The sequence below is a fragment of the Pezoporus wallicus genome, unplaced genomic scaffold (assembly GCF_028554395.1).
Source record: "Pezoporus wallicus isolate ANWC-B61680 ecotype Strahan unplaced genomic scaffold, APGP_CSIRO_Pwel_v1 contig_8110, whole genome shotgun sequence".
Lineage (NCBI taxonomy): Eukaryota > Metazoa > Chordata > Aves > Psittaciformes > Psittacidae > Pezoporus > Pezoporus wallicus.
The window spans coordinates 734,351-761,699 of NW_026641787.1; the positions used below are offsets into that span (position 1 = coordinate 734,351).

General features: G+C 46.0%; 2 protein-coding genes across 5 annotated transcripts; one reads left to right on the top strand and one right to left on the bottom strand.

Moving 5' to 3' along the window:
* Positions 1-628: 628 nt before the first annotated feature.
* GTPBP1 (GTP binding protein 1) lies at positions 629-18,213 on the bottom strand. Of its 4 annotated transcripts, XM_057425341.1 has the most exons (15): positions 18,077-18,157; positions 16,636-16,800; positions 15,071-15,504; positions 12,587-12,698; positions 9,930-10,110; positions 8,551-8,899; positions 7,990-8,113; positions 5,910-6,024; positions 5,314-5,458; positions 4,991-5,173; positions 4,060-4,195; positions 3,309-3,487; positions 2,566-2,763; positions 1,430-1,471; positions 629-1,012 (listed from the first exon to the last, which is right to left on the bottom strand). In XM_057425341.1, exons 4-15 carry the CDS (start codon positions 12,690-12,692, stop codon positions 920-922), a joined length of 1,851 nt encoding a protein of 616 aa, XP_057281324.1. In that variant the 5' UTR covers positions 12,693-12,698; positions 15,071-15,504; positions 16,636-16,800; positions 18,077-18,157; the 3' UTR covers positions 629-919. The 4 variants fall into 4 exon arrangements, with proteins under 4 accessions (XP_057281324.1, XP_057281325.1, XP_057281322.1 ...); XM_057425342.1 differs by lacking the exon at positions 15,071-15,504; XM_057425339.1 differs by lacking the exons at positions 15,071-15,504; positions 16,636-16,800 and having other exon boundaries at positions 18,077-18,213.
* Positions 18,214-19,775: 1,562 nt separating this feature from the next.
* On the top strand, positions 19,776-26,956 carry JOSD1 (Josephin domain containing 1). The gene is made up of 4 exons (XM_057425349.1): positions 19,776-20,219; positions 24,292-24,420; positions 24,533-24,727; positions 26,297-26,956. The coding sequence occupies exons 1-4, from the start codon at positions 20,035-20,037 to the stop codon at positions 26,394-26,396; spliced, it is 609 nt and encodes a 202-aa protein (XP_057281332.1). The 5' UTR covers positions 19,776-20,034; the 3' UTR covers positions 26,397-26,956.
* Positions 26,957-27,349: the final 393 nt, after the last annotated feature.

A 27,349-nucleotide genomic window follows, 5' to 3' on the forward strand; every position in this document is an offset into this window, starting at 1 on the left:
TAACCACCTGTGATCTCTGTCCATCGAAGTGAGGTGGCTTTCTCAGGCTCTAGAGACAGAACACATGTTCCTCCAATATATTCTTAATACTGTCAACTGAGCTGCTGCAGCCTTGAGAGGCAGCTTTGATTTAATCCAATGTGCACTGAGCAAACAATGAGGAAAAAGCAGCATGATGGGAAGGGGAACAGGATGGGCAAATGCCTGCCCATTTAATTCTGTCTCTAAATAAAATCTTAAGTGCTATTAATGTATTTCAGAAGGTTTTTCAGTATGGGATTCCTCAACATCAAAAACTGCTTTCCAATTTGTTTCCCTGTCAGATCTCCAAAGTAACTTTTTCTTACCATCTCCTTCAAACTTCAGTCACTACAACATTATATTAAACCCACTTGGAAACAGAATCCAGAAATTTGGTATGGGGCCTCAGTGGTGAGGAAACAATGCCCTGTGGAGCCATCCTAAGCGATGTGTTCTAACCTTTGCAAGTCTGGAATTTCCAGCGTCTGATAACCCCTGCATTTGAGACAGCAAAGAGGAGGAGAGCAGCAAGTCCTGTGGACAGAATGGGGTGAGGGAGGAGGGAGGCAGCTAACTGGCTCTTCACAGTTCTATCCAGACTCTCCTCTCATCTTCATGCACACAAAATATAATAAAAACTAAGAATAAAAACTAAGCCCATGATGTACAAAAATGTGTCAATAGGGAGAGGAAGAAGGTGTCAGTTACTCAGTTCTGTGTGTCTCATCACCTTCATTAGCTTATAAATTATTCTCCTCTCCATCGCTTCCTTCAGAGAGGAGGGACGATTCTTCTGCAGCCAATCAGCTGGATGGGTTTTGGTTTAAGCTGCTCTCGATCTTTTGGATAACAGATGAAGGGAAGGGGAGGAATTCCTCAGAGGGAGGAGTAAGAAATTTCAGCAGCCACTGGCAGGAGTCACACAGGCTCCCTGAGACTTCACTTTATGGCGCTGACCTCCACGTCGCCGTCCTCCTCCTCCAACTTTAGACTGAAAAACAAGAAGATGCACTTTAATGCACAGCAACCTCTGAATCGGAATCCAGATGGATTACACACACATCCGGACAAGCAGCAGGGCAGTTGTGAATGACCAGCTTCCTACCACTGCAGGAAGGAGATAAGGCAGGCAGACACACCATGAAGAAAGGAGGAGAGACAGATACCCTGTGAAATTCAGTCCTTCCAGCTGGAGAGGACCTGATTTCCTAATTTTCTGAATGCTTCACTCCCATGACAGTCATCAGGTACCATGGGGCTCAGCACCTGGGAAATCAAGGCCTCAGGCTCCCTTGGCTTTATGCAGGATGGAAGGAGAGACCCTGCCCCCCTTTGTCTTTTTAACCTGAGTCTGTTCCCAGCCTCAGGCCAGCAAACCCACCGTTCTCTTTTTAAAGCAGCCAAATACCTTATTGCCCTCACGGATGTGGGGCTCTTCATCCAGTGCAGGCTGAGGGGAAGCAGCAAAGAGAGAGAGGCAGAGGTAAGCAAGAACAAAAGCAACACAGACTCTCAGGGGGAGGGGGGAAACAGCAAGCTGGGAGCACTATTTACAACCACAGAGATGCTACATCAGGACAAGAAGAAGATGGGGGATTAGTAAGAAGCCACAGGCAAATGACAGAACCCCTGCCAGAGGGCCCTCTTTCAGCAGCCAGCCTGCCTCAAGAGGGCTTGATTTGAGCAATGGCAACTAAGATAGCTAAAATTAAGGGGGGTAACACTGATCAAATCTCAGAGTCAGTTCCTGAACTTTTCACTTACTAGAAAAGCATACTAAAAGGAAAAGACCTTTCTTCTACCAGTAATAAAGCTGATAAATAGCTCCCAAAGCCTGCAGTTAGAACCGAGTTCCTTTTAGACCAGAAAGGCCAGGTATCCTTCTTGGACAAGCTGAGCTGAGAAGTACTAACCAACAAAACAACCTAGACGAATTTCTTTAGAAAGAGATATGTCTTTCCTTCACAGATGTCTTCATCCTCCCTCCTTGACAATGCAAGTGACCTGTGCCTAACAGTAGTACTTAGCTCATAATTTCCCTAGTGTAGGGATGCTCTACCTCTCATTCAGAAAGCAGAAATGTATTCTGTGACTGGCTGTTAGATGCTCCACTAGTTCAGCTACTGGGTGTATGGACATGCTTTTTCATTGTGAGCACAGTCAAGTAGTAAAACAGGCTGCCAAGGGAAGCCGTGCAGTCTTCCTTCTTGGAAATTTTCAAGACATGACTGGATAAAACTCTGAGCAACCCTGGTCTGACCTCACAGCTAATCCTTCTTAGAGCAGGAGGTTAAAGTAGACACTTCCTGAAGTACACCCTGAATTGAGGTCCAACCTAAGCTGCTACCTGCTGAAAGGTCAGCCATGAGCAGTCATCCAGCCATCAGGATTTTGCTTTCTGCTCTGAGACTACTTATATTTCTCTGTTTCTGTGGCACATTGAGACCCAAGGTGAGGGGACAATGCCTGTGCTTTAGAGTACCCTTCCTCCAATAGAAGAAACCAGGATGTAAACAGCTAGGACAAACAGGGCATTTTCCTCACCAATGGCTGCAGGGCAGGAGGTGTCATTGGCGCTGCAGCTGTTGAGGGGGCCTCGTCCCCAGCTGGTGGGCCCCCAGACGCTGTCCCAGCTGGAGGAACACCATCCTCTCGTTTCGTAACGGCTCCCTTCTTGGTTGACTGCATCTTGATCTGCTGTGGCTTGGAGTTCATTGGGGAGTTATTGGTGGTCTGGAGTAACTGCAAATCGCAAAGGGAGAGGCCAAGATCAGCATTAAAATACCTGAGCCAATCTGGTAAGGTTCAACGCTGCTTTTTAACAAAAAAGCCCAAGAGAACTCGTCCCAATAGCCATCAGGAGAAGAATGCAGCAGCAGCTATTCAAAGAAAACTAGGTCTCTGAACTGCCCTCAAGTACCCTTACAGAATGGAAAGGACCACTCAGCTGAGGTGACACTCAACCCTCCACAACATGACTCAAAGGGACCAGCTACCAGGAAGAGAATGAGCTACCACAAAGGGACCAGCTACTGTCAGAAAGAGACTGAGCCTTAAGAACCTGAGGCATCTGGCTCACCTCTCACCTTCACATTCCTTCATTCACATCAGCTCAAGACCGACCATACAACAAAGCACACTGCTCATGTGTAACCCATGGGCTGATGTTTGCGATTGAAGGATGGCCTCTTCCCTCATATTCCAGAGCTATCCAGATTATCCTGCTGGCTTCTCAGTGCCAAAAGTAGCTAACTCAAAAAAAAAAAACCCAACTCTTCAGGCTTTACCTTAGTGATGGTACCCACAGCTTTGGTGCGGCCTTCACGGAAGACCAGCCGCTGGTCTATGTGTAGGTATTCTGGGGTTTTGATGAAGCGGAAGTGCACCGTGGCTTTGTCCCCTGTCCTCAGGCAGTCCTTGTCCATGCTGAGAATCGTGGCTGTCTGACGGATGCTGCCACAATGCACTGTGAATGGAACACAGAAAAGCTTTCAGCAGCCAGCGCCATCAGGGGAATAAACTCCAAAGACACATTTAAGGCAGCTCTTGCTACCCTACAGCTAACAGGATGAGTCTGGAACGTAAAAATCTACTGTGTAGCAAAAACTATAGGGGTCACACAGCTGCCTTTGTTCAGTCCTCAAAAAGAAAACACACATAAGCTAGAACAGTCGCCTCCAAATAGACTTGCCTGAAAAACCCTCAACAGAATCCTACACACCAAGCAGCTGGAACTAAAGGACTCAAAATGAGTCCTTCCATCGGCATTTGAAGCTGAACAATCTTTGCAGCGTGGAGATCTGTTTCAGGCAGGCTCTAAGTACACTTGGAGTCACACATCTCCTTTTTACTTACAGCCTCCCCCATTCTCTGTCAGATCCCTCCCCTCTCTCTAACACATTGCTGGCAAAGGTAAAAACACGAACTATGGCGTATATTCAGGTTCACAAACCTGCAGGAGCAAAATCACCTCAGGCTAGAACTGATACAAACTGTTACCACTGGGAAACAAAGGTGAGACAACACTGAGACACGTACCCATGGCTTGATACCGTGGGCTGATGGTGGTGGGATGATGGAGCACCAGAATCTCTGCTTCAAACTCCCACGATGCTTGTGGATTCAGGCGGGGTGACACCATTACCATGCCTTTCCGGATGGAAGAACGCTTGATCTGAAAAGCAGAGACACATAAAAACTTGGCTGATTCTCCAGGGAAGAAATTTGCTTCTCTGGCTGACTGCATCCAGAAGGATCCTAAGGGATTTCACAGATGCTCACCAACTCATGCTCACCAAAAGGCAAAGCAAGAACTGTTTAGCACTGTGTAATGATGCTATGCAAAGGCTGCAAAAATCAAGTTCAGCTGAATTTTCTAAGGAAGCTTTACAGTGCTGGGAATGCTTGACACTGACACAGAAGTTTTAACTCACTAATCCTTTAAAAGCAAAACACACAGCCTGCTTGTGTATTATCCAAGCAAACGATCTCTCTGAAAGTGTGATGTCTGTTAACACAACATGATAAGTCTGAACACATGAAGTTTGGTATAGCCTAAATTATACCCCCTTAAAATCAGTGCAGCATTTATTGACAGAAACCTTCTGCAAGAAGAATCACATCAAATGCTGTTAATTGTTAAACCCCAAATCATACAGTTGGTCCTACAAGCTGAGAGGAATAGTGCAAATACACTGTTCAGGACACTAATGCAGTTCTAGCACAAAGGGAAACTTTTCTTCCAATGCCCCCACTTTGTTAGACATCTCATCTCCAACACTAACCCTGATTACCTTGGGTCCCACTGCTACCACCTGGCAGCTGTAAGGTGGAACAATCGGGATGTGGGACCCAGAAAAGTTCTTAGGGATTTCATTCAGTTGCGAAATGAGGCAGCTGAGGTTTGCAGAAGCAGTCTTACTGCAGCAAGTCCAAGAGCACTCTGAGGGTTTAGAACCAAACATCTCACCTTTTTCAAAGCAAAGGAGGCAGTCTGACCTCCCCGCACTTCTTTGACAGGCATTCTCTTGCGGTGGATAGACTTGACAGCAATAGGTAGGAAGTTGCCAAGGGGATCTGGCCCCAGCAGCAGGGTGTCATTTAGCTTGATGAGGCCTCTCAGTGTTGTCCCAGACACCACTGTTCCTACACCCTACACCAAAAAAAGGAAAAACAGTAAATGGGGTTACTTGACCACGCTAGCAGAAGAGCTCTAGAACTCCCCTCTCTAGGGAAGATACCTTCTTCAACCTAGAACAGGCAGAAAATTCTTCCAAATAGCAGGACCCTTACCGGGACAGAGTAAGTATCATCTATCTGGAATTCTGCTGGCTCTTCTTCCCTGTAACTAGTCCGTGGAGACAAGAGATTAAGAAACATCTTCAGCAAATCTAGGTTCTCCCCGGTGACATTAGAAATCTGGAAAATGGGGCACATCCTGTGAAGGAAAATTGATGAAAACAGAGTTAGCTCACCTCCCTGCCTGGGATTCCACATGTAGGAGACATCCAAAATCTTGGGACTCAATACACAGTGCTAGAAAGGGAGAGCCTGGCAAGCAGTCAGAGGCACAACACCCCACTTTTGTAAACCTGTAACATTGCCTCTGCCTTCTAATGACATTCAGGAAAAGGTGTAAGGTTCCAAGACTGAAGGAAGCCGAATAACCTGCCATCTTCTGCAGACTGCCCAGAAGCAGCTTCTCACTTGTCTCAGAGAGGGGAACACAAGCAGGTCAACCTCAAAATCAACACATTCTTATGGTATCAACACACCACATGGCAGATGCAACCTTCACACATCTGAACAATGAGACTGTCTTTCTGAATCTTCTCACCCAGTCTCCAAATAGGATCAAAAGAGAAACAACTCTCCTCTACTTCCATTACCTCTCTGAGCTGAAGTTGGAGGCTGTTACAATGACATCATCCTTGCTCTGAACCAGCACGGGAATCTTCCTGCACCCTGGGGACTTCAGCAGTCGCTGTAACAGCTTCAGGGTTTCTTAAAGGGTGAAATGAATATTGTTAGGGAAGCACCTCCTGTCTTTGCAGATTTCTATTGTGGGGTCTCTCCCCAAAGGGAGACTGGTGTTTTTGCCACAAATAGACAGGAGAAGATGACTAAAGGTGTGTGAGACTATGAGTTTGCTACAGCCCAGGTGGGACTTAGGAGCCATTCCATCTTCCATTTCGTGCCTGCTAGCCTGCTGCCAAGCAACACCATACATGAACAGGCATACACGTTTGCATCTACAAGTGCAATGCTGTGAAGCAGACTTTTTATGGCTGTCTATTAAATATCTTTAAGCAGTTAAAAGATATTTCCTCTTCCTAGAAAGGGTTTTTCATATTGAAATCAATGAAACCCAGCAGCACTCAGGAATTGAAATATTTGAGAACATGTGAATCAGAAATCAATGTTGACCAAACAAAACTTGGCACACTTTCTCTAACAATCAACCTGCCCTAGAAGGTTAGAGAAGCATGAAAGGGGCAAAGATCACCGTCACAGACTGGGACAATGTAGGTGGATCAGATCCAGAAATAAATATTTTGGGAAAAATCTCAGGGCTCCCAACTTTGATCTTTTGCCTCTTTTAAATATATTTTCTAAGCCTCACACTTATCAGCCAGCAGGGGCATTAACCTGATGCACTGGCATCAGCCTCCTGCAAAGTGCCTTACAACAGATGAGGGGGGAAAAAAAGGCGAGTAAGGGCTTAAAAGAGCAGATCATTTATATTCTACAATTGACATCCAATTAGACGGTTTTTGTGAACAAATAATTGCCTATGGGAAAGTAATGTTTTGGATACAGAAACACACACATCTAATCATGCCATCTGCTCTTCACAGATACATTTGAGTCAAATCTTGTGTCTATTTAATTTAAACAGAACATGACATGGGAGTGGCTTCTCCCAAAAGCAGCTCTTCTCACCCTGAGCCAAATGTTCTCCTTTCCCAGTTATTATCTTATGGTTAGGCCTTATATTTATTTGCCAAACATATGTTATAGAGACATTCAGATTACCTTCTGATGACATGCATCTGTTTACCTGAAACACAGTTGGGATTTTTACAATAATGAACTAACCACAGATAATGAACTAACCACAGACAGTACCAGGAGCATTCACTTTCCTGATTCTTAGGACTGATTATAAAAAAAACCACCCCCACCATCGCTGCAATTAACCACAGCATGTTCCTGGAGCTGTGGGAAACAAACTAAGAGAATTTTAAAGGTGAGAGTTGGCCACAACCTGAAAAAAGCGTAGGTTAAAGGGACACTGCTGGGATTAGAGGTGCTGCTTTAACTGCTGCCGAGCAAAACAGTCACTAGCCCCTGCTGCTCACTGCCTTCCCCATTTGTCTAGTCCAGTCCAGTCCTGCTAACATAGCCCATATATGTGGCTGCTTTGAACCATGTATTAAGTGCTGGTTGGTTGTTCAGACAGAGGAAGGAGCTGCTGTAGTTATGTCAGCTTATCTGAGAAGTACCCAGGTGAGCAGGATGTAACGAGCAGCTGCCCCTTCAGTTAACGGCTGCTGGTAAACAAGTTTGACCACAGCTTAAGATCACATTCAAATGGTGGGCAAGAAGGAAAGCAGCTTTCAAGAGAAGTTCCAGACATTCCCTGCAGACTTAAATACCCAGAAAGAAAGCAAAGCCACAACCCTAATTGTATGCTTCTCCCCTTAGAGCTCAATTGAGAAAAACCATGTAGAAACATTTTCATGTTGCCCAGCTGAGTCCCCCAACTTGGTTAATTTTGAGACAGTGACTAGGAGTGAAATGCCTGCAAAATGGGCCATGGAAAAGGACAGATCTCTGGGAAGTGTTTAAGGTGCAGTCAAAACAGATAAAGAGGCTTTCCTCCAGCAGTAATTCCGCAACCCATGCAGAGGACAACAGAACATTCAGAGGTAAGAAACAGCCCTGGAGAGAGCGTGTAGGACTCACCTTGCAGGATGTTGGCAGGGCACATGTCAATCTTGGTCACTACAACAAAGACGGGAACATTAAGTGCAAGTGCCAGGCCCAAGTGCTCCTTGGTCATTCCAACAATCCCAGCATTACTGCCAACCTACACCAGGGATACAAGACACAGGGATGTAAATGTTCCTCTTCCTGTAAGCTGGGTTACAGAGAAAGCCTTGTGTCAGACATGCAGTAGGCTGTGATTAGGTTGTAGATGTGTCATTGTGACTGTATGAGCAGACCAATCTAATTTCAAGTGCTGCTGGACACTGGCTAATTTCTCCTCAGTTTTAACAAGGTTTTCTGGAAATTAGAAATCTTTCAGTTTTCAAGAATCATATGTCTGCCTGGGACTGACAGTCCTGGGGCACTTGCCTCAGAGTCCTGGTGAGATACCCACAGTGGCTTCTGCTCTCCACTTCTGTGAGATGCTGCCTCCCTCCACAACCCCACAGGGACTTTGCAGTACATTAGAAATTGAGGCTGTCAAAGCTGTGAACAGCCCCACTCCTGCTGGTACAATACATTCTTTTTGCTACCTACCATAAGCATGCAGAAGTCAGGTAAATGGCCAGTCATGCCAAAGACGGTGGTTTTCAGGTACTTTTCATGACCAGCCAGGTCAATGAAAGTAATGACCTTGGTGGATTTCTCACAGATCTTTGTCCATTCCAAGCTGCCACCATGGCTGTCAGGCTTGTTCACCACGTTGCCCTCACTGTCGAAGCCCAGAATGTCATTGCCCACACTGCTGGTGCGTCCTGACTCAATCTCATGCTTATGGCGGAACAGTTTTTGCCGAGCAAAGCCTCGGCCATTGTCTAGTTCACCATGTGTCAAGACACCTAGCAATGTGCTTTTTCCTGCATCCACATTGCCAACCACTGCTACCCTGGAGGGGAAAGCAAAAAGGAACCTGGTAAAATATAATTCGTGAAGAAACAAACAATCAAAATAAAACCAACCCCAAACATCACTGCTCACGTAAATAATGAGTTTGGTCTCCCTAAACTTCAAACACAGAGTCAAAAATGTTACACCTTCACAAGCAGAGATTCTTTCACAGTTGTTAGCTAACAGTGGAGATCCCAGATTCTGAGGAGTGGGATGTGAAAGACTGTGGAAACAAATCACTAGTGTCCAGAACACAGTTAGACATTGCTTGATGCCATACAGCGTATCTCTTCCAATTCCTAGTCTCTTCTATCCAGCATACCCACTGTGGCAAATTGAAAGAAAGACTAAATCCCCACTTGGTCTGGAGTATCTCTGCCTTTCTCATATTCTTCACATTGCAATAGCACCAGGTGCTAGGGAGAGCACAAAAATACAAAAATTTAAATTGCTGTTCCCAGGAAAGGAAAAGCACAAACAACAATGAAACATTTGTGGGGAAAAGCCTCTCCTACAACAATCTCCTTCCTTGTCTCTGATAAAGGTGGTTATTATGGCTGTTGGTAAATGTTGGAAATCCATTCCAACCATCTCAAGTCATGTTACACAAGCTATTATATGTTCATTAAAAGGTGACTTGGATCATCATAGTCTTGGAATAGAACTGAACCCTTAGTCAAAAGCACTGTGTTCCGGCAGTGTGCATATAGGTACATACATACAGACACACGTGACTCCCTACTGGGATTCCAGGACACAAAAGATCCCCAAACTGTGAAGCCGTCACTCAGACAGCAACAGCCCTTAGCTAAACACAGGCAAACTTTCACAAACAGTTTGTTCACAAAACTGACAGCAACAACAACAAAATGGCAATTTCATTAGCAAGGAGTGGTCAAGCTCAATTCCCTTGGGTAGCTACAACACCCAGACTCAAATCAGCGTTGCTGGCTCAGCATCACACACTGCTCACAGGGTAGAAATGCAGCCAGGCTGCTGACTAACCCTGTCTCCACCCAGTTCCTCACCTGACCTCCAGGAAGTCGTTGTCACCCACACGTTTCCGAACCAGGTAGTCGCGCACCTTTCCCCCGGCCTCCTGGTGCTCCCGCAGGAGGATCACGTCTGCCTCGATCTGCTCTGCCATGCTCTTCAACGTGGCATAGGATGCTTCCATGTCTGCCTCGCTCAGACCATATTCAGTCCCATCTAGTGTGATGTTGGGGAGACAAAGAACAATCAGCGAGCATCACCTTGCAATGGCCAGCAGCTATGTCATTCTGCCTGGGACTTTCGCACTGACTGGGATTTATATGTGGACTGGAAATGTCAGCCATGTAAAAAGAATAAGCATCCTTTGCCCCAAATAACTAAGGACTGTCTTCATGCTAACTCTTTAGAAATACTAGAAAAGCAGCATCTTTCATCTAGATGAGTTTTCTACACAATTTCTACAAGCAAATACTTAGGGATTGGCAAGAAAGAACCATTTCTGTCTGATTCCCTTACTTCACATGCTGAAGGTAGTTTGTTTGCAATCACATGCTGAAGGTACTTTGCATGCCATTTCCTTCAGTCAGATAAAACATCTCACATTGTAATCGAGGGAAAAGCATTAAAAGGAAATATCATCACAATTAACCAGTGAATGTAGGACCAATTTAAACAATCAGTTTATTTTATGAAACCACATCCCAAATACATATTTTCTGCAAGCCTTCCCTGCACAGCAATTTCTTTAGAATCCTACATTCTCCAGTTAAAACAATGTTTTTTGGCATGTCTCATTGCCTTCGCCCTGGCATTTGAAAGAATTGCTGACAGAGAAAAGCACAGAGGCACTGCTGCCTCTGAACAGCTCACCCAGGCAAAGAATTGACAGTGAGAACAAGCCTGCGGCAACTATCGAGACCATTTCAAGGCCACCATAGCTCTTGGCTCCTCTCCTAACCCAGGTGTTGACAAGCTGTATGGATTTCAGACCACGATCTCCTCCGAGGTAAAAAAACCTTCAACAAAGGTGGAAAGCTACACTGCACCTGGATGACCAAAGCTATTGCTGTATGCGCATTCATATGCATGGCTGACTCATCAGCTGATGAGCAGTAACTGCAGTTTGCATGAACTAATCAGCATTTTAACTACTGCACAGCTCTCCAACAAGTAAAGTTGCTGGGTGTTTTCTAACCTAGCTCATGAGGTGGCTGAGAAGCTGTTGAGATGGTGGAGACAACAAAAAGCACCATGGCTGGGGTCTTGGGTTGTAGAAGGGGAATGAGCAGAGGACAGAAGAGAGCAAGAGCCAAGGTATAAATGGAAAGAGAGGGTAAGAGCCAAGGGATAAATGGAAGAGGCACTACTGATGAAGCAGTGAGCTTCCTGGCAGTCTTCACTTGCTTCTCAGTCATCTGAGTTGGGTACACATGATTATCAAAATCATAGACACTCAAAGTGAATGAGGAGTGACAGTGGCAGGGATATCAAGATTTGTTTTCTGTTGGCTATTGTTTCCAATTTACAGAAAAGATCCCCATCTTCCTTGACTACAAAGCAACCCAAAATGAAGTTAGACGTTTTAGCTCGTATTTTAAGGTAAAAAAATAACTACTTCTAAGTACATCAGTGCAACAACCACCAGTTAACACCCTCACAAAGTATCCTAAAAGGGAAAGCTGTTACTAGCCTGACTAGCTAGATCTCTGCTGCAAACGTGGTTATCCCAAACACCAAGAATGAGGGAAACTCACTTGGAGACAAGAACATTATGCCTGTGATACTGGCTGTATGACCACTGGCCTTTTCTAGGCTTCTCTTCTACATTGGCTTTTTCACAAGACATCAAGAAATCACCAAAAGCACACAGTTCTGAAGTAACACAGCTCTCTCCCTCCATTATCTCAGCCAACCCTGGCAGTGATGTCCAGGTTTTGTACTCTTCCTCAAACTTCATAACTAGTAAAATTTCTGATCATAACAACTTGATGTCCAGCAGATATCTAAGCTATCTGAAATGTGCCTTTAGCCTTATGATAGCCATAGACAAGCTTTTTGCATTCAGAGAAACAAATTTCAATTTCTAGCAAGGCCATGTTCAATACCATCATCAGATGTAGATTGTGGAGAAGACCAAAAGGCAATGTGTGCTAACTGCTAAAATTCGAAAAGACAAATGACGCAGTCACACTCAAGTTAATGTGACAATAAAGGCTTCATGCTGAGAAAAGTGAAATCTTTCTTTCCATAGTACAGACATACATTAACAAAGTAAGTCAGTAGCATACATTCTGGTTATCCAAAGTATCTCAAACACATTCCTATAGGTTAAAAATATTGTTATTTAAAATGGAGAAGTGAATAAAACCAGACAGAACAAGACCTCTATCAGGCACTGAGGACGCCTCTACTAAAACTGTTACTGTAATTTCAGATCCTTCATCTTTTCCTGGAGTGCCCAGACAACTTATGCCTTATTTCCAAAAAAAAGCACTTGCATGATTTTATATAAAAAATATGTTTAGCTCCACTACATAAGACAGTTGCTGACAGGAATAAAATAATCTGTCCCACATGTTCTCCTGTACTTTGTGGAGGTTTCCAAGTTCCAAGCAGCAGTCCAGTTAGATGAAGTAGGCTTTTCTTGTAATTGCGATGGGTTTTGTTGTTTTCCTGAGGAAGATACACTCACCTGATCCTTGACCGATGACATAGATGGTCTCCCCACATCCCTCATCAATTCTCTCTGACATCTGCCGGAGCAAACTGTCATATTGCTCTGAAGTTGGACTCACCATCACCAGCTGGAAAGAAGATTAAATATCCATTTTCAGATGTCAAGCAAACAATTTCAAAACCAGCTTCAGTTATAAGGACCATCAATCCATGTACTTTATTGAAAGAGAAGAGCTCTTTCTCAAGGACCGCTTTTTGGTGGTTTGCTTTCAGTTGTTTTTATTAAACCAGCTTCACTGACAGCTATTTCCTTGTGACACTGCACAAGGTTATTTGTCTGAGCTCAGAATTCATTTATGTTGCAAGATATACTTCAAAGCACGTAAGAATACCAAGCACCTCTTTTTGAAGTAACCAGTGTTTAGAAGCCACATTTAAGTGAACATCCTTCTTCTGTGTAATACATGTATCCATGCAAGGAAAACAAAGGGGAGGAGATATTTCCTCCAAACAAATTCCTTAGCTGGGTATTCCAGAATCCACTACAGACAGTGCTGCTGCTCCCCCAGAGCATGACAGGACAGCCAGAGGAAATCAGCCAGACCTTGCTGCAGAGCACACCTAGGCACCAAAACCTAGAGCATCTCACGAGTCTTTCACATACTTGATCCCCCCATACTTTTCTGAGGGGGCAGAGGGGAAGGAGAGAACACAAATAAGCATTATTTTCAAACTCCTAACAAAACTCCAAGTACTTCATGCTACAGTGCTGAGAGGCAGATGTAACAAAGCACTTTGTATGAGCATTTTTGGGCATTTCACCAGTGGAGAGCTGCAGCTGTGTTACCAACAGCAGCAAGCCAGCAGCTGTGTTACCACCAAGCTTTGACTGCAGTTATTGCAACAACCACAACTTCCTTTGATCTCCCCTACAGAGGCAGCAAGAGGAGGAAAAAGTAGACAGGAACAAAGTGGAAAATGAGGACAAGACAACAGCGCTTCAGGATTTTTCTTAGAACAGCTGAGGACAGTTGCAGAGAGCGGCCACAGTGGTGGAACGGCAGTGGCAGACCAAGGAGACCTCTATTACCCACTCAGGGCCAGTTGGCCACCTGCTCCCTGACTACCTATAAACTGTTGGTGGCTGAGCATCCTGGTACAGTGGCTCTCTAGCTGTTGCAATTCAAATATGCATTTCTGCTAAAAAAAAAAAGGCACTTTTGGTACAAGCTGTAAAGTCTACCACCTACCAAGAGCCCTATGGGGAGGTGCACTTGTGCCATGCTACAACACTGAATGAAATCTGTATTTCCACTAGCTGTTCTTACATACATGGTCTGAAACCATGCTCAGAACAATGTACTTTCCTTTACTACACATGAAGGCAAGTCTAAAATCTGTGCTAGATTTGCCTAAAACATATACTTTGAAGCAGTTCATAATGATTACATCATCAAGCCTGCCCAACATTCTCTACTAACACAGAGTGACTTGCTAGCACAGCTAAACAATGTGTATTCAAGGAAGAACTGCCCCTACTACCTACATAGTTGCTGAAGACCTTTATTAGGAATTTAGAGTGTAAGGGAACCCAAACCCCACAAATAACACTTAAGCAGCTTTCAAAACTAGAGCAATGCATGCATCTGGAAAACTGAAGCACAGACAGCAAGCCATTAAGCATGGTTGGAAGCTTTAAGGCAGACAAAGCAACACTCTCCTCAAATGTTAAGGGTCTCACATGTGATGCATGTGTCTGCAAGGGCCAGGCAGCTACAACAGAGACCTTCACGTGCCTCTGAGACACATGCCCTAAGTCTTTTAACTGCTTGGCATGTCTGCAAAGGGTAGCAAAGCACTCCAATGTGGAAGGCCACATAATCTTTTCACTTCATGCCGCAAACAACTGAGTTTTGCCTTTATTATTTGCTCTTTTGGGTTCATTTTCTTCTTAAAGGAGATCACTGGATGTAAATATATTTAGATGGAAACCAGCAACTGTTCAAAGGCTTGATCAGGACAGAAATGGAAGGCTGTGTGTTGATATGTAGAGCTTGTTTTGCCCAGCGAGCACTTTCAGGAATTCCTGGAAGCACAGCAGACAGGCTCACTGATTAGGCTAGTGCACCAGCACAGACTGGGACTTAAGAAGATCTATTAAACAGGCTGTCATAAAGATCAACAAAATAACGGGCCACCAGTATAGAGCCACACTAACTTCAGTTTCTTCAGGTCTCATCACCAACTTTATTTTCCTAAAAGTTCAAATGCTTCAGCAGTGTGCCTGGGCAGGGTGCTGTCTAAAGTGTGAGTGGATATTTCAGACAAGCAGCTCTCTGTCACCTTTCTTCATGGCGCCAGGTAGGAGGGCCCAAGGCTCAAACAGTATGGTACCCACACACATCAGCTCAAAACACCATTCCCCCTACTCTGCTGCTTTCACTGCCAGACAAGGTGCTGTTGAAGGGTGTTCCACTGGTAGACAGCCTCCAAAGTCTACCCTAGGACCGATGAAGCTTACAGATGATGCAGTGTAGTGGGGTGTCAAGAGAAGGATGTGTGGAACCAATAGCAGCTTTCATTGATCACACCTTCCAGTGTTGTTCAGTGTTTCTAATGGCTTCTGCACCCACAGCCAGTTCTGCCATTTCCTAGGTCACTGCAAGACTTTACTCTCTGGTTTGAAGATCTCTTCAGCTAGCTTCTTGGACACAGGGAGCCTGTTCTTTGCCATCTCTTTGGTCAAAGAGAGGCCCTCCATCTTGGCCTCTCTGCTTTTTAGCTTTGAGCAATCCCCTCCACGTTTGCACTACATAGCTGTGGTTTTCAGAGGTTTTCACAAAGTCAAAAATTTCCATTTCTGTTCTTTCCACTTTGCGAGGCATTGAGCAGTTAACAGTGGGAGCCATGTGGGGTCTAGAAACCTCAGATTTCCTATAGGGCAAAGAAAGTAACAACCAGTTATTGTTTTATTCTTATGACAGCAGAAGGAAATATATCTCTCAAGTTTGAGATGGCATCTCTAAAGTCCCTTCCCAAGCTCTGGGGAGAGGTGGCTTTTCCCACCTTTCCTCTGATCAGCTTTGGGATTAACATATGCTAGAGATAGGTAACAGCTACAGCTTCTGAGCTTACTCCAGGGGTCAAGTTGAAAGATGCATTTTCAAGAAACCAGTGAGATTGAGCTCAGGGTACATCAGCACTACTGCAGGAAGTCCTTACAAAAGAAGCATTCCATATCCATGAGGTGTGAAAACGATAAAGATTAAGGGAAAATGAAATACTATGTGGTATGTAGTGCTGCTCTTTATTGGACTGATGCTTTCCATGGCTGGAAGGCAACCACTAGCCATTTGGAAGTCAGGGAAAAGGCACCTTCTGTAATATATTTCGCTTTCCGTTTCTGTGGACATATATAGTTCGAGTGCTAATAACGTTCTGTTGTCAATGTAGATCTAATATAACCATCATCTCTTCACTAATAGCCTTGTGTGATATGGTTTTATCCTGAAAGATGATTACTACTGCAGTGTGTTAGTAGTGGAGGGAAAATAAACACCCACTAAGATCAACACGATAATGAATTTGTGCTGATGAATCAAAGTGTTTGCTTGACCAGCTGACAAGATGCACTTGATAACTGAATCCCAAGGTGCTTCTCTCTAAACAAAGCCCACCCTACAATGAACACCCTGCGGGAGAACAATGAGAAACATATGCAACACAGCTAGGGGGTGGGTCAGACAGGACAGAGGTAGCAACTAGCAAACAAACAGATTGCAGTGGGAATCGCCAGTTTAAGCAGGAATTGAAGGGCAACAATTCAACTGGGAAGACAGGAAAGATGGGGGATCAGAAGGGAGGGGCACATTAGCTTCTGCATTCTCACCATATGGGATTGCCGTTTTGAACACATAGCAGGAGACTAACATGGAGAGGTAGGACAGAGCCCATACTTTTAGCTCTCATCCAAGAGAGGGGTGAATGAAAGGTCTAAGGAAAAGACAGCAGCTGTACATTGTTATATGGAAAAGTAACTTTAATAAAGGTCAAAAACATGCTTACCTATCGCTTTCATAGTGCCTGCAGATTTCTAGGAATGGGAGACAGGCTGACAACACAAATGGAGACTGTGGGAGAAACACATTCCTCTCTCTTCGTCAAGAGTTTTGGTCAGGTTCCTGGCTGTCAAGAATCAGTGACACAGCCCTCGGCGTCCTCCTGTGCCCTCTTCCACATCAGCCACATCCAAGACAAAGCACAGATCAATATTGGCATCCTGTATCAAAATCTTGTCCAGCTCATTAAGGCATAAACAGGTGGCTCAATAGATACTGCAGCCTTGATTTCTGTTCTTGACTATCTTTTCAGACATTTTCATAACACTTGTTTTAATACAGCACCACATTGTAAAATATCCAGTCATTCCCTCAAACAAAAGCTTTTGCACACCCACACATCACAATTTCTCTTTCTCCATTTTTCCATGGGGGCAAGAAAATCCAGGACTTTGGAACAACTCCAAATGGAAGCATGAAGAGGAAGGATGTCAGAAAACCAGGAGAATACACCAGCTACGCTGACTTCTGGATCACATAGTTACAAGCAGACCAAAACAAGTTTTCAGGACACTCTGGAGTGGGAGACGGTACCACGATACATCAAACCCTTGGCAGCAGCAGCAGCTAACAGTTAAAGAAACCAGCCAATTGGGGTGGGGGGGTGGAATTAGAAGATAGGGTGGAAGATGTAGTCTGTGGAGTCTGTGGCAGGCCCTGGCATACATGTATTACAAAAATGCAAGATGGAAATGAGAACAGATTCTGACAGAAATAAGACCACCACACAGTTTCACCATTCAATTCCTAGGAAAAAGCTGCTCAAGAACAATTCTTTTTGTGCTGACTTAACCCGGTATGAAAGAGCAAGGCACCCTTGTCTCTGAGCCCTCATGCTCAACGAGTTACAAACTCTGACCTGCTTCTACGATTGTAAAGAAAGCCCCAGGAACTAGTACGACTGGCAGCAGAGATAACTACAGAGAACCAGCGCAGAGGTAAAACGTTAGACGCTAAGGCAGCCGTCAGCTTCAACCCCTGCGCTCGCTAAGAGGACGCAACACCCGCCGTAGGCACCTCCCCAGAGAGGGGAAGGAAGGAACAGGGCTGACAAGCCTGCTGGCTCCCTCCTTTCCCAGCCAGGGCACGGCTCGCTCTCGGCCCTAACCCAAGTTTACAGCACTTCTACCGGCCGCCTTCACACGGCCCGGCAGGCTCTGCCACCCGGCCGGGTGATGTTGAGACCCACGGGGCCACGGGACGATATCCCACCTCCTGCAGGGGTAGACGAGTCCCCTGCCCCTCGCTCTCCTGAGGTGAAGGGTAGCGAGGAGAGGGGCTGGCCTCGGCTGCCGGGCCGCCCCGGGGGAGCAGTCCCACAGGAAAGGGGGGCGCCAGGACGAGGGCAGCGAGGGGCCCGGCGGGGAGATGGCGGTCGCCGGGCCTACCTTACTGGTGAGGTCGATCTCGGGTTCGCCGTTGAGTGCCTCACCGTCCTCGGTGTCGAAGGCGGCGCGGAGGGGACAGGCGGCCGCTGCTACAAGAGGCCCTCCACCCGGGGAGCCAGGCTCCGGGGCGAACATACAGGCCGCTTTTTCTGACGAGAAACCAATGAAAAAGAAGGAAGCTTCGACAGACAGCTGTGCCAGCCAATGGAGAGAGGAGGGAGCTCGCCGGGAATCCCTCTCAACCAGCGAGCGCTTCGCTGAGGTGACGGGTGTCGCCGAGCAGTCGGGGCTTCGGCCGGTTGTGGGGTCGGTAAAGGCCCCCCGCAGCCTCAGGCTCTGCGTTCAGGCCGTGAGGGGACAACCGGGGAGAAGGCCCGCCGATGAGGGGCTTTGCGTGCAGGCCGGCGGGGAACCGGCGTGTCTTGTGCCTCCACCGGGCCACCCGCCCGCTTCCCCCCCTCCGGCTCCAGCTCGGCAGGAAGGACTGATGTTTATTCATCAGGCGGTAAAACCGCTCCAGCCGCCTCGGCTGATTTATCGCCGCGTGAGTCTCCGCGCTATCGTTAACCCCGCGGCCGAGAGGGGAAGTGGAGCTCAGGAGGGAAATTAACCCGCCTGAGGTTAAAGCAGCCACGGGGGCCGGGAACGAGCTGCGCGACGGGGCATTCCCCGCCCGGACAGCTAACCCTGCCGCTCTCCGCGGCTCCCGGACGACCCGCGGAGCAGACATCGGTTCTCTGCTCCGCAGGAAAGCCAAGCCCACCCTGCTCCTTTCCCCTCGGGCCGCCCGTTAACGTCAGGGGGCGGGGGAAGGGGGTCACGGGGGGTGTGTGTAAGAGCGGAGCGAGCGGCGGCCCGCACGCATGCGTTAACGGCTGTCGGTGTGGGGCGGTCGGGGGGCTGAGGAGCTGGTAAGGTGGCGGGGCCAGGGCCACGGCGGCTGCCCTCGGGTGCTTCCTGAGGGGGAAGGGCAGGAGGCTCGGGCCGCCAGCGAGCCCTGAGGGGCAGGAAGGCGGCTAAGGCTGTGGAGGGGGGAGGAAGGGAGCGTTAGGCGGGGGCTGTGGGGCTGGGCCTGGGCTGTGGGGAGCGGCTGCCGCCCGCGGGGGTGGGGTGGTAGTTGTTTTTGTTGTGGTGGTTATGGTGGTTGCTGTGGTGTGGTGGTGGTGGTGGTTGTTGTGGTGGTGTGAGTGTGGGGTGGGAAGGTGCGAGGCAGGCCTCGGGGCTGGTCCTGCCTGCTACCTGCCCGCTACCTGCCCTCTCCTCGCTCCCCACGGGCTTTGTGCTGTCTTTTCTCATTGCTAACGGAGACCTCCCTTTGTCAGAGTGCAGGGTGACTTGTGAGGAATTGCCTTCCCCGGAGCCTGGACCTAGGTGTTGTTTTATTTTGTGGCCTAGCAAGAAACGGTTTCCTTTCCCGAGCTGTTGGCATCTTCTTGCCTGGATTTAGTCATAGAGGAATGCAGCTGATAAGTCCTTAACAACCGTGTGCTCCCATAGGCAGCACCAGAAGCTGGCTTCATCTTCTTCACTTTGCCACTTTAGGGGTGGGCCTCTCTTTGTTACCTACTCTGGGTACCTTTTTTAGTGGCACTGTAGACTAAAGGAGATGGAAGAAAAGGAGCGATGTGATAAATTCCATCTGGTACCTTGAGACTAAGGGGATTAATATCTTTTGACTTCTTTTTTTCAGTGGGGGGCGGGGGGGGGAGGGAAGTATTACATTTTATGGGGTATGGGTGGAGGGAGGAAAACTATGTTGTAGATCTCTATGTGGTTTTTAAAACCAGCCGTCAGAGGCAATTACTAAATAAACTGAAGCACAAGAGGAGGTTTTGGGAGCTGGAAGCAGTGCTAGCCTACAAAAGAAAGGGGCAGTGGGCTGCTGTTGTGACTGTGGAGGAAGAAACTTCAGCCTCCTTCGTTTCTCATCACCTACTCTCCACCCGCCCTGTGAGAAAATGAGTTGTGTGCCATGGAAAGGTGACAAGACCAAATCGGAAGCACCAGAGCCACCTCAGCCACCACCACTGCATATTTACCATGAGAAGCAGCGTAAGGAGCTGTGTGCCCTCCATGCTCTCAACAACGTCTTCCAGGACAGCAACGCCTTCACTAGGGAAACCCTGCAGGAGATTTTTCAGAGGTAGGATACTCTCTGTACTGGTTTTAGCTTCCTCTTGTCCTCTGTTGCTCAGAGGAATTTTGAGATCTTATTGGGGGGGAAAATACAGCAAAGCTGGGATTCAAAGTATGTTACTGCCTTGAACTGAATGTAGGTTCTTTTTTAAACACCTCCCCCTCTTTTTTTTTTTTTTTCCCTCTCTCCATGCAGAAATTCTCTCTCTTTTTACTTGATTCTTAAACTCTTCTGGCTGCCAAATTTGGGTCCAAGGGCTTTATTGCAGATGTTGTCATGCATCTTCTGCTGTCTTCTCCCCCGCCCACCTTAACACATTCTACCCATCTTCCGTATTTTTGCCCCTGCCTCATGTAATATGTTGTCATGATCTTAATATCAGATTTGGGATTCCCTGGGGAGAGTGAAGGCAGCAGGAATGACAAATATGTCGTCATAAAATTTTTTTGATCTGGTACTGCAGCACTTCTGGGTTTTGGGGGAAGTTGGAGCTTTGCCTAATGCATGACTCCTTATTCAAGTGGTTAAGTGAAGTTCTTCGAATATTATGGTTGAGTCCCTGCATACTTTGTCAAACTGGATTTAATTTCAGTAGCTAGATCAAATTTTCTGTGGCATTGCTAAATGTTTCCCAGCAGCTTAAGATAATTAATAAAAGCATTTTTTGAGTTTTACTGGGATAAATTAAGTTGTTCATATGGCCTCTACAATAGCTCATGTTTTGCTTAGTGTTTATTTTATGCTGTTTTGATGTTTTGTGGAAATTCTTCTCTGTGTGCTTTTGGAAACTGTGGTGACTTTTCATGCATGAAATAGGAAAAGGGCATCTTCTCTGATATTCGATCCACAGATGTTGTGAGCATCATGTAAGTTGCGCTTGAATATCTGTTACCAGCAGTTGACAGCATCTTGTGTTTGTGACAGGTAGGAAATGCTGCCTTGTAGCAGGATTTGCACAGGTACTCCTAGAGGAGGCAGTGCCAGTCCCCTGTGCTGCTGATGGGCAGGGAGCTATGTGCCTCTTGCTGCTCTCCTGAAAACTGCATGTATGGACTCATCAAACACATGCCTGTCTTTGGCAATAGAAATGTGGTGATAGGCAACAGCAAATACCGGCTTCAAGTGCTGTGATAGCCCTATAAATAAACTTCTTGTTGGTGAAGTGGAGCTGGTTCATGGCAGGCTCAAGGCACTCTTTGTCTCATGTAAGCACGCTGTGGTTTTGTTCCAGAGTGGTAATTGTCAGAATCTCGATCACAGATGGATTGCTATCGGCCTGAAGCAAACAAAGGCAGTTCATGTGGTAGAAGGAGCATGATGATCTAATTAGTTGGCTTTCATTGGGTTTGGTGAGACAGAACTAGTGTGTGGCATGAGACCTCTCAGAAAGAGCTGGGGTGTTTTATCTTGTCAGACCTTTTGCTGTAGAAGGGAAAATTTGTCTCAGATTCCAACCTGGTATTCTTCCATCCTAATACTTGGATCAGGATAAACAGATTGATTCAGCCTCATGGTAGTATGGAAATATACATGGCAATTCCTCTCAGAAATGGATGAGCTATAAACTGTGCATGAGAACTGCCACTACCTTTGCATCTCTGTTGGGTAACTCTGGGTGTCTAGCTTTGACTTGCCTTTAAGAAGAGTGGATTTAGTTGCCCTTAATACATCACTGTTTCATATGTCTTTCTTGTGTCTAGTCATATTCAGTGTGTCGAGAAAGGACTGATGAATATTTTTAATAAGCTACAGAAATGTTGTGAGGTGATTTTATTTTTTTTAAACCCAGCGTTGACAAGGTAACGAAGTCACAAATAAGCTTAAGCTTTCTGTAGCTGTTGCCACATCCCTTGAACAGCAGTTGAACCACATTCATTAATCATTAGTTTCCCTTATGCTGCATCCTGTCATGTAAGGACAGGGTAGCCTGATGGTTGCCCTCTCAAGTGTACCCCAAAACTATGTCCAAGGTCCCCTCTGATTGTCTTCTTTCCCTGAAGACAAGAAACATCATTTTGATGCTTTTCTGGCTTTTGTTGCAGGAAGTAAGACTGCATGTTCCAAATACTGTGTGGAGATACAAACACTTTCACTTCACTGTACTGAGACCTGATTAGGAAAGACAACTGCGGACAGGAATCTTGGATCCTGTTGTGTTGAGACAGCACACTGATGACAGTTTCTGACTTGGAGAGTTCAGGAGGATAATTACCCAGCTTTCTGTCCAACTTTATCTGTTTTCCTTGTCTTATGTTATCTTTGGGGAAGCAATTTAATTCCTTGTCTAATCAAAATCCTTCAGCTGATATTTGTGGACCCGATTTAGGTGTATGTGAGTAGAAACATTGAGGCAATTCTTAGTGAATTTTAGCTTACAAGTACCAGTTTTTGAGAGTGTCACCTCTGATGGTCTCTTCGTCTCATTTCTGTGGCTCTGAAAGTTACAGGAAGGAACAAAGATAAATGTATTCTTTCTGCTCTCAAATAAGTTTGTCTCTGGAAAGCAGGGCCATGAGAGGGTGCTCGTGCAACCCAGAGGGGTCTGTTGATTGGAAGGTTTTCCTAGCTCGCTGCAGTCAGGAGAATTAATAGGTTGAAGCAGTGATCTTGAGGAATTTGTTGCAGCCAAGTGATCTTGCTTTATGGAGATGCTGGAAGAGCTGTGACAACCTGCAGTCATGTCTCTTCCGTGATTGGTAAAATACAGTAGAGCTTTGGAGACTGGAAACCACCATTCTCTGGAAATGTTGTAGCTCTTCCAATCATGATGTTGTTTCTCCCTTCTGTAGTTAACTCACTTTCAGGCTGTTCTGCTGTACTCTGCTCCACTGCAAGAAAACTCAGCTGATGTTAAAACCTACATGTCTGTAACCTCTAATCTTGGTTGATCTTAAACCCCCTACTCAATCCACTGCTTGCTGCTTCTTTTCAAATGCCTTATATTGTCAGGGGAGTAATGCTGAAGGGTTTTCACTGGATGAAATACACCTGAAGAACTTGCACTCTGCTAAAGGGCAAGTCAAAACTGTGCAGGAACATCAGCAGTTTTGGGGGACGGAGTTAACATGAGTAGCAGGCTTTTAGGACAATATGAAACATCTGAACCTTGTGCTGGCAGAACTAATGGAGTCCTTACCAATCAAAAGAGCAATTCAACAGAGCTTTGCATTGGTTTTGCATGACCTTGCTGTTCTCTGCTCCCAGTTTCCCTGTGCTTTGCTCTTCCAGCTGTTGAAGCCAATCTCCCACCTGTGTAAATTCACCTTCGTGTCATTTCCCCAAACCAGTAGAAGTCACTAACTGTTGATTTGTTGTTTGGGGTTCTTTTTGCCATGTGTCTCCCATGTTTTGTCTTGCATCCATTATATGGATTTGTGTAAAGGATGTCATAATTTTGCATGTAATGTGGTGGACTCTGATTCTGGATTTCTAGATGCTGTAGTAATGCAAATGATGTCTAGGCAAGCTTATGGATTAAAACTGAAAAGATTTATATGTAAACAGGGATATCTGCTTAGTTACCTACAGCAACCGATCTATTTTTTTATCATATAGCAACGGCAATGCTTTAGAAAGCTCCTAAACCCAAATATCTTCACAGCTTTGTGTCCAAGTGCTTCTTTAATTTCCCAGTGGGGTGGTGGGGGAGAACAGCCCCTTTTCTGTAGCCAGCCCACCCTGCATTTTATCCTCTCATTCAGTCTTCAAGACTGGTGTTGACTGTTGAACTCCTGAAACTGTAGTAGCCATTGTCCTAAATTGCAAACTGGCATTTACTCTGACCATGAATTGAGGTAAAAAATGATTGAAGCATCCTTCAGAAGTACCAGCTCAAGGGAGCGGGGGAGGGAAGGAGGTCTCTTTCACATCAAAGGTAGGACCTTTGGAAGCTTAGTGCGTCAAAATTATTCTTAATAGAATGTTTAGCCTTCTCAGCCCCTTCGTTGCATGATAAGGGTGAATGGAATAGTTTGGTTTTAAACAAACCCCCTGAAAATGGGCTTCAGGTTACACAGCAAGGAGCCCCTTCTGACTGTGGAACGCAGGTTTGGCAAGCAGCCTCCTGTTGTGTTTGCAGGCTGTCTCCCAACACCATGGTGACGCCCCACAAGAAGAGCATGCTGGGGAACGGAAACTATGATGTGAACGTGATCATGGCAGCACTTCAGACCAAAGGCTACGAGGCAGTTTGGTGGGACAAGCGCAGGTACCAAGACGTCATGTAACTCTGGGAAGTGGCTGCCGTTTGTAGTAACGAGGAAGATACTAAGTTAAAGTACCAGAATACAGTCTTAGCACTGTTTTCTGCACTCTTTCAGGGATGTAAACGTCATTGCCCTGTCTAATGTGATGGGCTTCATCATGAACCTGCCCTCCAGTCTTTGCTGGGGCCCCTTGAAGCTCCCCCTTAAGCGACAGCACTGGATCTGCGTCCGTGAGGTGGGAGGCACCTACTACAACCTCGACTCCAAGCTCAAGGTGCCCGAGTGGATTGGAGGTGAAAGTGAGCTCAGGTAGGTGTTTTTGTATCCTGTTCCTCAAAAACCTTCCTTGTTAGAGGTGGGCAGTCTGCCTTTAAACAGCTGGCAACTGAAGCATTTATAGTTGACCTTCCATAGCAAAGATTTGAGAGCAGTAAGGTTCTTGTGCCTCTATTCAGATTGATACCCCATTTGCATGATATTCCTCTTTACTGTGAGGGTAGTGAGGCACTGGAACAGGCTGTGCAAAGAAGTGGTAAATGCTCCATCCCTGGCAGAGTTCAGGGCCAGTCTGGACAGAGTCTTGGGCAACATGGTCCAGTGTGAGCTGTCCCTCCCTGTGGCAGGAGGTTGAAACTAGGTGACCTTAAGGTCCTTTCCAACCCTAACCATCCTGTGAAGCTAGGAAAATGCTTTGGGCAAGGGTGATATCTGTGTGCTGGGGAGAACCCAACTTCATGTCTCGCATGACTGGTTCTATCACCTTTAATGAAGGTAGAAGCCAAGTCTGGTATTAGTGGGTGACACTTGTGACAAAAGGTACTGTCTCTCCTCAAACATGAGAGTATCAGCATCCCTTTGCCTCCTTAGTACCAATCTGTGCATATGTTTCCAATAAAAGGCTTTCCAGACTCAAAGTGCAGCCTTGTCCCTGACAGCAAGGGAAAACTGCTGTTAGGTGTTATTTCCCTATATAAGCCTATGCTGCACTTCTGCCTTGACTCCCCTCTCCAATCCTAACACAAGATGGTTGGTGTGAATGGTTTGACTGTAAAGTCTTACCTGCTCTTAGTTGCTCTTCAACTTCCATTCCTTCCTGTTCTGAAGCATACTAGCAGCTTTGCTGTCTTGACTTGTTCTGAGGTAGGGATTGCACATGAGCAGTATTTGCAGAGCCCACCTTGCCACTAAAGTCTTGGTAAAGTGAAGCTCAGCCTTTTGTGAACTTTTGGGGTTAAATAACACAGTTGTGAAACTTCAGGGCAGAGCTGCTGGTGGATTTTATCCTGGGTGTGCTCTTCTTCAGCAATAAATAAGGCCTTTCTTCTTAGAGAATGCTGGAAACATGGGCTAAAAGATACCAGAGAGAGCCTTGATTTGACTTTCATAGTTACTAGAGATAATCCAAGTTAGGTATTAGAAAAAGCTTTTGGGCAGAAAGGGGCTGCAGATCCATGTGAAATGAGCAGGTGGTGTGCTGCTGCAATGACTTAGGACGTTGAAGTGATTGTTTTGTTGGGGTTTTTCTGTTCCTCACCAGTATTCCAGATTTCTTGGCATTATTTTCAAGTACAATGGGATTCTTAATCTTGGAGACTGAAGAAACTGAACTTAATTCTTTTTTTGCCACCTTAGAAAATTGGGAAGCGACATCTATATAGACTTAACCTCTGCTGAAGTTAAGATCTGTCTGATTCTGTGATACTTTTCTGGGTAGAACCTAGTGGGGCAAGTTTAATATTAATCTTTAATAAGAAAATAACTGTGTGGGGCTTACTTCCCATTTCTTGTCATATTTGTGCAGTTAGTTGCAGTGAGTTGTTATAGAAGGCAATGAATTCTACATACAATGGTGCTTGTTTCTGTTTCTCTTGCTGACAGGAAATTTTTGAAACACCAGCTGAGAGGCAAGAACTGTGAACTCCTGCTGGTGGTGCCAGAGGAGGTGGAAGCACATCAGACCTGGAGAGCTGATGTGTGATCTGGACTGACTCTATCCTCCCACTACAGCTCCTCCCCTTGCTGAACTCCTGACATCCTCAAAATCTGGATCATGGGTGCCCTGACTCCTCTCATCTGGAATTTTCTTTAAGATCTTCTCTTCCTTCCTTGGTGCAATAGGGCAATGGCACTGGACACTGGGGGTGCTGGGTGCGGGAGAACTGAGGGCAGAGTGGAGGAAACTGGAAGTCAGTCTCTTCAATCGCAAAGGCAGGTGAGCTGCTATAGCAGGCACTGTGCTCATTCCTGAAAACTGGGCTTCAGGGCTCTGGGAGCCTTTGGACACCCTTTCCCCACACAGTTTGAGGCCATGTGTGGTGGGACTTGCTGGGGAGGAGCATGGACTGAACACACCTGCACCTCTTCGCAAGCCTCTCCCTCCAAAACAAGTTGTCATGAAGACCGTTGCAATTCCTACAGGTCTCTCAGGACATGCTCAAACACTAGGAATGGTACGGTGCTCGGCACCACCCTCTGCTTCCGAGGGGTCGTTTGTGCCAGGAATTAGGAAACAATAATAAAAACAGCATCATATTTCAATGAACTCTTTGGGGAGCTGGAGGATCCTTCCCCAGTGTCTCCAGGGATTGACATTTGTGGCGAGAAGCTGTTCCACAGCATGTGGCTGCTGGCGAAGGTGACATGGAAACAGCAAGTGCAGGGTCATTGAGGAGCATCGTCTTTTTTGATTGCAGAGATGCCATAGTCTGCTTGGGGTTTCTTTGTGCTATGGTGAGTGGTTTGGGGTTTGTTTTTACTCTTTTTTTTTTAACATCTATTTTGCTTTTCTGCATGGTCACCCAGTAGTTTAGGGGCTGCTCGGAGAGAGGAAGAAAACTGAAAAGGTTTTGAGAGGAACTGATTCCCTTTTATTTTCCTCTTTGCAGAAGTCTAACCCACAGTCATGGAGATGTTCTGAGAATGTCCTAGAAA